Source organism: Lipotes vexillifer, unplaced genomic scaffold (genome assembly GCF_000442215.2).
Source record: "Lipotes vexillifer unplaced genomic scaffold, Lipotes_vexillifer_v1.1 scaffold680, whole genome shotgun sequence".
Taxonomy (NCBI): domain Eukaryota; kingdom Metazoa; phylum Chordata; class Mammalia; order Artiodactyla; family Lipotidae; genus Lipotes; species Lipotes vexillifer.
In genome coordinates, this window is record NW_006780838.1 from 3,090,520 (window position 1) to 3,103,030 (window position 12,511).

The 12,511-nt window shown below is 41.0% G+C and overlaps 1 protein-coding gene across 3 annotated transcripts in view; it reads right to left on the bottom strand.

Annotated features, from left to right (window-relative positions):
- Positions 1-11,715: 11,715 nt before the first annotated feature.
- Positions 11,716-12,511, bottom strand: part of GOSR1 (golgi SNAP receptor complex member 1) — a 47,620-nt gene continuing 46,824 nt past the window's right edge. Inside the window, exon 9 of one of the 3 annotated variants that reach the window (XM_007454246.1) lies at positions 11,716-12,287. In XM_007454246.1, the coding sequence (XP_007454308.1) occupies positions 12,163-12,287 (125 nt within the window). In that variant the 3' untranslated portion in view covers positions 11,716-12,162. The remainder of the gene's footprint in view (positions 12,288-12,511) is intronic. The other 2 variants (XM_007454245.1, XM_007454247.1) reach the window with 2 other exon arrangements.

Here is a 12,511-nt window from a genome sequence, read left to right on the forward strand (position 1 = left end):
AAAAGAAAAACCAAGTGTTGCTCAGTTATTTATAATGGGATAAAAATGGAAAACCACTTTATAGTTAAAAATATAGTGTTATAGCTGTACAATTAAACAATCAGAAGTTGGGCATCTGCATAATGAAATTCAGTGCAGCCATTGCAAAGACTGCTGCATATGAAAATTTAATGACACGGGAGGCTGTGTAGGCTGTATTACATGAAAAAAACCTGTTTGCAAGATAATACGTACCAGAGGATCCCAATTTAAAAATATATGCATGTTTAAGTGTTTAGATATTTGAAAAATGAAAAACATTCCAAGGGTTAACAGCCATTATCACAGAATGTTGGGGAAATAGGTAGTTTTTATTTCTATTTTTCTATTTGATCCTTATTTCTATAATAAACACACATCAATTTTGTCAGAAAAAAAGTAATAAAAAAGCTTAGATGCTGAGCCAGTGAATTGATCCCTAAAATTCTGCTGTTTTCAACAGAGGGATGCACAGAGTTTTAGGCTGAAACAGAGTTTCACAGCATAATCAATGACATTCAAATAATGACAACAATATAGATCCTTCCCTGGAATAAAGAACTTCTTTAAGGCAAATGTCCACATTTCCTTGGAGTCAAATGTTAATCTGATAGAATGCAGCCCCGACTAGGAGATAGAATTTAATTTATGTGAAATTTTTATGAACTAATTAGTGGGCTGGATCAAAGAGCAGGACCAGAGGACTTCCCTGGTGGCGCAGTGGTTGAGAGTCTGCATGCCGATGCAGGGGACGCGGGTCCATGCCCCGGTCTGGGAGGATCCCGCAAGCTGCGGAGCGGCTAGGCCCGTGGGCCATGGCCGCTGGGCCTGTGTGTCTGGAGCCTGTGCTCCGTGGTGGGAGAGGCCACAGCAGTGAGGCCCGCGTACAGCAAAAAAAAAAAAAAAAAAAAGAGCAGGACCAGAATAGTCACAAAGAGGTCTTAGAAAACAAAGCATTTCTTGTCAATTCACTACTGCTTTCTTAAAAGGACATGAACTTGGATGAGGCACTTACCCAGGGTCTGCAAAACAACACCTACAAGCCTAAGTCACGTCCCAAGGTGGGAAGCAGGGCTGGAAGCAGAAAGCAGGCTGTGAAAAGGAAAATTTTACCAAATCATTTACCACAGACAGGCTGTGAAAGCCACTCTTGGCTTCTCTTTCCATAGGTCACCTTCTGCAGGGAAGAGGGAGGAAATTAAAAAACTGGAACAGTATTCACTTAAATATAAATACCAAGTCGGCTTGATGGGGTCTTAGAGGAGCCATAGCCCAGACATCACCACCGTAAATGATTAAATACAAAACACTGTAAAATGCTCAGTGTCTCATTAATAGTTCAGAGTTCCAGTTTCCTACCAGTGTGGAGTTTCTGAATTGCTCTTGGCTAAACAGAACAGTCTCCATCCATCCATTAAAAAACATGCTTTCAATACTGCCCTTTTTCAGAGCAACCTACTTCTCTTTTTAAAATATAATTTAGGGACTTCCCTGGTGGCGCAGTGGTCAAGAATCCACGTGCCAATGCAGGGGACACAGATTCGATCCCTGGTCCAGGAAGATCCCACAGGCCACGGAGCAACTAAGCCCGTGCGCCACAACTACTGAGCCTACGCTCTAGAGCCCACGAGCCACAACTACTGAGCCTGAGCCACAACTACTGAAGCCCACATGCCTAGAGCCCGTGCTCTACAACAGGAGAAGCCACTGCAATGAGAAGCCCATGCACCGCAATGAAGAGTAGTAGCCCCTGCTCGCCACAACTAGAGAAAGCCTGTGCACAGCAACGAAGATGCAACACAGCCAAACAAACAAACAAATAAATAAAATATAATGTAAACAAAAAATGTGGTATATGGAGGGTGAGACATTGAGTCCTTCTCATCTGTGCCTTCCAGTCTGCTCATTCTGCTTCCCAGAGGCAACTGCTCATACCATCTCCTTGAATATCTTCCCTCAAATTCTGCACATAAAATAAACAACCCATAAAAACAGGGAAAAATTTGAACAGACATTTCACCCAAAAAGATACACAGGTGACAGATAAAGACCTGAAAGATGCTCAACATCATTAGTTATTAGGGAAATGCAAGTTAAAACCACAATGAGACATCACCACACACCTGTGAGAACGGCTAAAACATAAAGGCGTTGTACCAAGTGTTGGTGAAGATGTGGATGAACTGGAACTCTCAGACTGAATTGTAAAATGGTATACTTTGGAAAACCATTTGACAGTTACTTAAAAAAAGAATGATCTATTTGTACACTCACCAACATGGATAAATCTCAAAATAATTATGCTAAGTGAAAGATGCCAGACCCATACCAAAAGAGTATGTATTGTATGATGCCACTTACAGAAAACTTTAGAAAGTGCAAACTAATTGATAGTGACAGAAAGCAGAGCAGTGGTTGCTTGGGGAACCACCCAGGGAAGGGGTTGGAGGAAGGGATTTACAAAGGGGCACAGGAAACTACTGGGGATGATGGATATATTCATTGTCTTGATTAGGGTGATCAAATTGTTTAAACATATGGAGTTTATTATATGCCAGTTATACCCAATAAATCTGTTTTAAAAAAACCCATATGTATGTGTCTGTGACACATGCATATCATTTCCCCACTTAACATATCCTGGAGATCATTCCACGTCAGTACATAGCAAGTTACCTTTTCTTTTTAACAGCTGAAGAGTATTCCATGGTATAGATTTACAGAATTTATTTAGCCATCCTCCTTCTGATGGACATTTAGGTTACTTACTATGTTTCTTTTATGGTCAATGCTGCCATGAACATCTTTATATATACATCTTTTTGTACCTGTAGGATAAATTCTTAGAAGTGGACTTATTAGTAAAAGGTTTAATGTACGATTTTGAAAGACAGTATGAAATGGCCCCATTTCTCTCACAGGCTCAAGTCCTGCCTTGTTCGGAAATGGAAGGGATGGTCCTCACACCGATTAAAGAAACTGCCACGCAGCTTTCTGAGATCCACAAAGTGGGATTTCCTTGGCAATTACGCTCCTATGAGCTGATAGTGCAGTCCTGATTTGCAGTCACTCTTTGATTCCAAGCTTTCTTTGGCAACAGGATTGTCTTGGAACAGTTGTGGGAAATCAGGTACCCCGTGCCAAGGGGCCTAATTTATCTGATTGAACCCAGGGAAAGGAACCTGAAGGGCTGGGCTGCTGTAAAGCAGTGAGGCGGCAGTTAGTGGGGAAGCCATAGCATCTGATGACATTCATTTCCAGTGTTACAGCCACTGCACTTTAATGCAGGGCAACCAGATCCTTCCATTTCTTTCTCTCTTTCTCTTTCTCAATAATTACTGAACACCTACTATGTTGATCGATAGGGACTGTGGGATCACAAAGGAAAACAGGAGGCACAGAGGAGGGGAAGGTCAGAAAGTCTTCCCAGAGGAAAGACCATTTAAGTGGAAAATCGAGGTGAAATTCACACAACATAAAATTAATCATTTTAAAGTGTACAGTTCAGTGGCATTTAGTACATTCACATCATTGTGCAGACATTACCTCTATGTAGTTTCCATTTTGTCACCCCAAAAGGAAACGCCATACCCATTAAGCAGTTACTCCCCATAAACAGGGTTTAGAAACAAGGAGGAAGCATTGCACAGGCAGGCTTGGAAAGGAGGCCATTCCAAAAGAGGAACTTTACAAAGGCCTTGGGACATCAAGTCACTTGGGATGGCGCAAATGTGTGTGTTGGGGGGGGTGAAGAAGTGATGAGATGAGGCAGGAAGGAAAGGCTAGAGGGTCAGGGAAGATCACATGTGCCACCTTTGTCCCGGAAGCAGCTCACAGGAGGAATCGGTGGTTCCGGAACCCATTTGAGTAACCTTCATGCCTGGGGGGATACTGTCAACTTTAATACGAATTCAGTTTGAGCCAGGGTTTCTCAACTTTGGCACCACTGACGTTTTGGGGCCTGATAATTCTTTGCTGTCCTTTGTACTGTAAATTTTTTTAGCAGCACCTCTGGCCTCTATCCACTACCGGTAGCATCTGCCCTACTCCACCCCAGCCCAGTTAAGACAACCAAAGACGTCTCCAGACATTGCTAAATGCCCCCTGGGGGATGGGTATTATCACTTCCCCACTTAACATATCCTGGATATCATTCCGTATCAGTACATAGCAAGTTACCTTTCTTTTTAACAGCTGATTAGTATTCCAGGGTATAGATTTACACAATTTATTTAGCCATCCTCCTTCTGATGGACATTTAGGTTACTTACCATCTTTCTTTTACAGTCAATGCTGCCATGAACATCTTTATATATACATCTCCCAAATATATATACGTATTTATATATAAGGAAAAAATGTTTTTTCTTTATGTGTAAATCTTTCCAAGTTGAGACCATTGGAAGAACTCTGACCCCAAACTTCACCATTCTAAGGAGTGGGCAAACCACATGGTGCTGTGAGAGGCACCCCTTCCAGCTGTATGGAGAGCAGGACACAACACAGAGCAGGACCATCTCTGGGAACTGGTCAAACACAAGCAAATCAGCGTTAAAACTTTGTGGCATTTAAAAAATTCCTTCCTCCATTTATTCAACAACCACTTAATGCCTCCTATGTGCCAGGGAGGCTGAACCCCCTGGCCCAGGAGCTCCTTGGCAAAGATCCCTGTGTCCAAGGGTGACACAGAAGCAGAGCAGCTGGTGGCTTCCAAGGAGGACTACACGGACTCAGATGGCAAGTGTTATCAGTGGGGTCCGGTGCGGATTAGAGTACCTGCCCCAAGTGTTCCGGACTGTGAAAGACTCTTGGGAGCTTTGCATAGCCCAAGAGGCAAAGGGAAGGAGATTCAATTATGAGCAGGATTATTATTATTTTTTTTGCTAAGCCCAGTAGGATGGGGGCTCTGAGTCAGATTTAATTGAACTTAATTCTGTGACAGTTTCTGCATAAGGTTCATAAACATGATACTAAGATGAACAGACCACTGCCCTGGCTCTCCAGGGATTTGCAGCCTCATGGAAAACTCTCTGCCTCCACATTAGTTCTTGAGAACGTTCTGAGGAATTTGGTCCCATTGTTATCCTTGATCTCTACAACTGCATAAAGTTACTGGACTCCATTCTGCAGATGAGAAAACTGAACTTAAGAGTGGTTTAGTGACTTGCCCTCGGCCTAAAAGGATCAGACCCAGGGCCAGGATATAGTCAGAAACTCCAAGCCTCGTTCTTTCCATTGCACCAGGCGGCTCTGCTCATTCACGAGAGATGAGGAAACTCTGGTTAGGCAAAGGGCAGCAGATGGCTATCAGGAGTACTCTGATCTCTTGGGCTTGTTTCTTTATCTGTAAAAGGAGAATACTGCCTCACTAAGTGAAAAGGATTTTTTATGTGTGATGTATGCAGGCACGCAGGTATGTACGTACAAAGCAAAGTGCTGCTATAACACACTGCGCTATAACACACTGGCAGAGACAGAAGGAAGCTGCCAAATATTCTTTTTTCTTTTAATTAATTAATTAATTAGGCTGTGTTGCATTGTAGTTGCAGCACGAGGGATCTTTGTGGCGGCATGCGGGTTCTTTTTGTTGCAGCGTACGGCTGTTCATTGCGGTGCGCGGGCTCCTCTCTGGTTGTGGCGCACGGGCTCCAGGGCGCACGGGCTCCAGAGTGCGCGGGCTCACTAGTTGCGGCATGTGGGCTTAGTTGCCCCGCTGCATGTGTGATCTTAGTTCCCAACCAGGGATCGAACCTCCGTCCCCTGCACTGGAAGGTGGATTCTTTACCACTGGACCACCAGGGAAGGCCATGCCAAATATTCTTGAACAGAGTGATGAGAGATTAGAAGTTGTTTAGGAAGATAAACTAGGCAGCTAAGCGCAGAGCGGGTAGAGGGGTTAGATGGGAGACAGTGCAGTCAGCCCAGAGGGCTGTTTGCCACAGGGAGAACTGATTGAGAACTGATTCCAGGGCGAAAACCCCCCAAATGCCATATTCTCGGCATTATCCTTAATGAGAGGGAGAACTGTAAAAAACAAAAAAAAGCAAGTGCCACATTCGTTTAGGGATAACTTGTCACTTTGGGGGAAATAATTATGGTTAAACCATACTTTTTTGGCGCTGAGTTAAAAGTAGTTACCAACCATATTTGCCTACTCTCTCAAGCTGTAAGCAATTTCATCAGTAAAAGACTAATTGAATGTTTGAGAGTATCTAAAAGAAATGTACCAATTAAGACAAAGTGACTGTTTCCTAAGAGCTTTATACCTCAAAGGAGAGAAAATGAATACCACAGATCGGGATAACAAATTAGAAGGCAGTTTTACAAGGGTGAGGAGAACATTGTCAATGATCTCTGGGATTCCTCTAAGCAAAAAGTTTCAACAGACTTTCAGCTTCCTATCTTCTTAGCTTTTAAGTGTCTTCCGAGAGTTAGTAATAAAGAGCTTTGCAAGCTGATCAGCTCTGCCAAGGTGAGAAGTCTTAGTTGAGTGGAGCCGAAGGCATCAGACTGAAGTGCATTTCTCTTTGGTCCAACTCGGCCTGCAAATCTTTATCTTAGGAAGGAGGAATACACTTGTTTTTCTCATGGCTCTTGCTTTATAGAAACAAGAGAAAATGTCCTGATAGCAAACACCTTCAGTGAGATTCCCTGGCCGCCTTTGTTTTTTTTTTTGTTTGTTTTGTTTTGTTTTTACTTCTAGGCGCCTCTGGTAGCAGACAAGGCATGTTGGGGCAGAGCCTCGGATCCTAAGGAAAGGCCAGGTTAGGTAAGGAGCTGGCAGCCCTTCAAAGCCATGCCACCTAAAGGGAAATGTACCACGACACGGTCTGGGTGGCACTGACTGAGGATCTGTGCTGAGGTGCTTTTTCAGGCTTGGCCTCAGCCATCTCTAGGAAGACCTGCAAGGTTCTAAACTAGAAGAAATGGGCAGGAAGTTTGGTCCAAATTAAACCCATTAAAAAAAAAATTTCCTACAACTTCAATGCATTATTTCTCGTAAAGAAATAGTGATTTACAAATGAGAACTCTTTATTAAGCCCTTGGCTAGTAGCTAGCATTCCCTGAAAATAATCAAGCCACAGGGCTTCAAATATTCTAAATGTATTGCCTCTAAAATCAGGCAAAATTGGTGGTTCTTCTACAGCTTCTTTCCTAATCATGCAGCATGAGTTATAATACACTTTGTGGAACTAGGACAAGGTTTGGCACCAAAGAGCCCTTAAGATTCAAATCCTTAAACTGTTCACTCTGATTTTGAGCAAATTAGTCCTCTGCACTAGTTTGTTAATCTGTAAAAAGGTCAAGATCCCAAGGAAGAGGTGGCTTTAGAAGCCATGTGAGTGGATGGGAGGGAAAAGCTGGGGGTGGCCCACAAAGGAAGAACAGCGTGGTCAGATAAAAAGGATGAACGGGGGGTGGGGAATCATTACCAGTGGGGACAGGGTTTCCTTTTGGGATGACGAAAATGTTCTAAAGTTAGACAGTGGTGCTGGTTGCACAACTAACATACTAAAATCCATCGGTACACTTTGAAAGGGTGAATTTTGTGAATTGAATTATATCTCAATTATACTGTTATTTTAAAAAATACTTATTATTAATTATTTATTTCGGTTGCACCGGGTCTTAGTTGCGGAACGTGGAATCTTCGTCGCGGCATGTTTAATTGCGGCATGCAGACTCTTAGTTGTGGCATGCATGTGGGATCTAGTTCCCCGACCAGGGATCGAACCCGGGCCCCCTGCATTGGGAGGGCGGAGTCTTACCCACTTGACAACCAGGTCAAGTCCCTATGCTGTTATTTTTTTAAAAGGATGCAGAATACATGAATGAGAACATTTGGAGAGGTAATGGGAAGTGAGGGATTTTCAAACTCTTTTGGGGGGTTGGGGGTCCTCAGATCTATACAATTAAATGTCATTATTTAGGGAGGGCAAGAACTTGTTTTTATTGCTAAATTCTACTATTTAACATTTCCATCATACTTCCTAAAGTTTCATTTTGCTAAGAGATTCTCCTTCACTTCTTGGGCTAAATTATTAGTGGAATATTCCTATGATGTTTTTGAATGATAGGTGACAGCTTTTCAGTGCCTGTACTGTTTCACCCTGGGTTTTAGGACACCATGAAAACTACTTATTAATACCAAAGATTTCAAAATACTACCCCAAACTGCCTTGATGGCACTATTCCAATACAAACAACAGACACACCATTCATATTTCTAATTTATTATTAAATTACATAACAAAGCTTCTTCTATAGTCAGAAAATGCACATTTAGATGAGAACAAAAAATTAAGTACAAATACAATAAACCTGGTTCCAAGAAGCCATTTTAAAAGCAAAAAATTAGAAAGTGCATTTGGAATAGATTTTTTAAAATCTGTATTGGCATTTTTCATGAGGAAACATCTTCCATCATGGTAAAGTGTGATTGGAATTGATTTCCCTCCTTAAGAGCTAATAGGATAGGAATAGATGCAAATACTTTGATACTAAAGTGATACTTCTGATACTTTGTACTAGGCACAAAGAAAATGAGAAAGATCCCTTAGGACATGGCTCAGCTGTCTCAGCTTCTTATCCAATAAACATCCTCAAGAGTCACTTGTTCCTCATTTTCTTCTGCCCCATAAAACTTACGGGTGTGCAGATTTATAAAGGAATAACAACATTAGTTTATAAAGATCATGATGAAAAGCTCTATATCTTTTTGGAGACCAGGCTAAACAACCCCTACCCCAAAAGGAGAATAGAACACAATCATTTTAATTCCCAGTAGAATCCATTTACTCTTTACATTTGCCACAAAATTCAGTGTAACACTAGACATGGCCATTTATCCTCAATAGCTTAATATTGCAAGTTAGAAAATGCAGTCAATTTCCAAGAAATCATATCTGGCTAGTGATCAAACATGAGGTATTAGAAAACCAAAAAGGCTAGTCCAGTTCTTTAAAGTCCTTTTCCTCAGGTTGAGATCATTAACAATGAAATAGAAAATTAATGGTGGGAATGCAAGTCCGAGGTGCCTCAATTCCATAGAGGCCAAAAGTCATTGCATCAAAAAGCTCCATAAGTACATTTTTGTATTCAGCGTCCAACAGGAAAGAACTAAAATCAATATTAATTGGTTCCAGATACAAAAAGTGCCCTCATGATGACTCCTCTCACTACTCATCTCCACTCTCAGGATTGTACTCCCATGTCTGATCTGAGTACTGGGCAGTATGGAAAAAGGCATTCTCTATAAAAGTGAATTTTGGTAAGCAGGAGAAAGGAATAATGGAGAAGAAAAGCCCATATTTTTCTAACATTAGAAAAATATGGGTAAGCAATGCTGCAAATTACAGGGACTCCTTCAGCATCGTTATTAATAACAGTAAGAAGAATATAGAAATAGCCAGAAGAGATCAACTGAAGCACTTGAATATCTGGGCTTGAACTTGAGTAATAGATTCATTAAGCATTTTAAACTAAAGTTATCAGAGCACAGTAAAACAAACTCTCAGAAGTATACCTTTTGGAATTTTCTACCCTTTTTGTTGCCATGTTTTTTCATACTTTTAAGTGAAACGGAAAGTTTTGAGTGGTTATTAGAAAGATCCCAAAAGGAAAGATCCATCATATAAGACAATAGCTGAGAGAGAATAACTTCCTCTAAGAGGTAACCTTTGGGACAAGGAATAGAAAATTCCTTGGACCCAGCTCTGACTGGCTCTAATAAGCAATTTACTGTTGGCCCCTGAGCCTAGTAACTGGTTTGTAAGGACAGCAAAAAAGTTAAGAAAACCAAACTGCTTAAAAAAAAAAAAAAAAAAGCTAAATGGCATGAAACTGAAAGAGTTCAAATCAGCTATCATGGGATCCAAAATAAGCCTCTACTTGTAAATGGCACATTTCTATCCTTGCTCTAGGGCCTCCTTCTGCAAAAGAAGGAACCATAAAGGATAGAGGAGCACAGCCCTAGCGCTCTACGTTTGGCCCTGGGTTACCTCACTATGGGCTACAGCACTGGGAGGTTAGTCAGACCTACCTGACACCAACATCTACACCCCACGCTTTTTCAACTTCCTCAGAAGAACTAGTTTCTTTATTTTCATAAAGAAAATAATCAACACAATTCTATTACTTCATTTAAGCACAACCCTAATGGAAAGGCTTCCCAGCCATCGAAAGTGTTTGTTTGCTCAGCTGCAGCAAAAGCTAGATTAGCTTGGGTCCTAGTTTTAGTCTCACACCACCACCCATTAATGAACACACCAAACAGGCCAGTGAAAAAGACTGGTAGTGTAATTAAATAAATAACTTTATTTATGATACTTCAGATTTTCTAAATGCCGACTATATAGCAACCAAAGTCCCATAAATTCTAGCTGCGGCACAACCACCGATCAAGACCCTTTGAAAAATCAAAGATAATAAAGTGTCAGGGGAGAGAAGTTTTGTTCTCCCAACAGAGAATTAAATAAATGAACTTATTTCTCTGATCTTTTAAGGTTCACACTGGGAAAACTTAAACTTTCTTTTAAGGGCATCTCCAATCAACTGACTGATCAATCAACCCATACTTAGAAAAATAAACCCCATAGTTAAAAAAAATGTATCAAACCCTCTTCCTACCCAGAACATAATAAAACTTTGACACCAGCATGAAAAACCTCTCGGTTTCTGCACCAGACCAGAGGTTAGTCTACCCATCAGCCTGTAATCAAATTCACCTGAATATCACCATCAACACTCTGTGATGTAGTTAAGAACTACATACTAATATCCTTTTATTCCCCATGGCACGTTCTTAAGCCAGTACTATAAATACCAGAGTAAATTCCAAAGGTGAAGAGTAGCCTTCTTTCTTGGTGAGGAATACAGCTGTTGGAAGTCTTCGGCCTATCTGTGGTAGTTCAGTTAGAGAAGTAATAGATTTACGGAAACTGAGAAATGGTTAAACTTGAAAAGAATTCTGGTGGGTGGTTTCAAATTTTGTCACTGTCCAGGGTGGTAACAGAAGACAGGTGCAGATAGAGATAGATTCTGTTATATGCACCTTCAATAATAAAGCCATTCTCTGGATGTTTGAAAAAGCTTAAGAGATTTGGAATGAATAGGTTTTCACAGAACACAGAATTCCTGGTACATCAGACAGTGGTTCTTAAACTTTTGCTCATAAATGTGGAACACTTACAAATGGAATTATCTGCTGGTGACCACTCACTCAGTGTCTTTTTACATGTGGCCTGTTAAAGAGATCTCAATGAAAACCAAGCATTCCCCTCACTCAGTTGCCGGTGTTAATCCTGACATGATGAAGAATAGTTGCAATGACAGACATTGGCTTTTTGTCATGGTAGAACTGAGATTTCATTTTCTTACAGTAGTAAATATTAACCCAATGGAAGAGATTAACAAAAAAGTGACTGACCAAAAAAAAAGCACGTCATTCTTGATGTTTTTCCAGGAATACAGTTAACCCCCGAGTGTGCACGATTAAAAAATAAAATAAAGAAAAAAGCTTTTTTGCAGTATTTGTCTTCTATTTCAGACAACCTCAACTGTGTTGAAGTTGGTCTGTGAGCATCTCAAAGATTCTTTGAAAAATGTAATTTTTCTTGAATACCAAAAGAGTTGGGGACAAAGTAGAAATTTGTAGCACAGATTATCAAGAAATGACTTGTGATTTCTCATCATGAGTGTAAAATAAAAGGACAAAAACTATTTTTATTCACAACCCCATCTGGTGGCTGAAAGGAAAGCAGTCTTTGGAATATAGAGAAACCTGGTTTTCTGAAGAATCCAGCTGTAAGACCGGGCTTGTCATCAGCCTTCAACACTTTCACCGAGGCACAGAAACTCTGTTTCTGATGGGTTTACTTACCTCTTCGGGAGACAAAAGCAACTGAAAACATTTATTATTTTTTTAAAACTAAAAACAGAAGGAAACGTGTGTTAGAAAAGAGCACAGAAAACCTGTGACTTCAGCTCAACCTGACCACGTCACAGAGTCCGTCACTATCAGTCTTGAATTAATCCTGCCGGTCAGGCTAATTATCAGGTCAGTCAACTTCTCCTTCCTACTTTTTCTTATTCCGGATCAGGGTGTGAAAGTGGTGGCTGTCAAGAGTCCCTGGAGATGTCTCATCAATGGAAAGCATACAGCAGCAATAGGATGGTACAGACACCAATAACACCACCCAGGATGAGTGAGTCTCGCCGCTTCCTAAGGTTGATCCTCTGGATAAGGCTGTTCACAGCAGGAAAACGATCTTTGGGAAATCTTTATTAAGGTCATATTTGGAAGAAGCCTCTTTAGTGAAAACTCACAGGAATCACAAAAACAGAGATCAGTGGAGTCCAGAAACGATAAATGATGAGAAGAAATAGAGGGGAAGAAAGTCACACTGAGGGAGCTACAGCAAACACAGATGCCCTACTGCTCAAGGGCAAATTCAAGTCTCCTAGTAAACTGCAGTACACAAGAACTATGAAA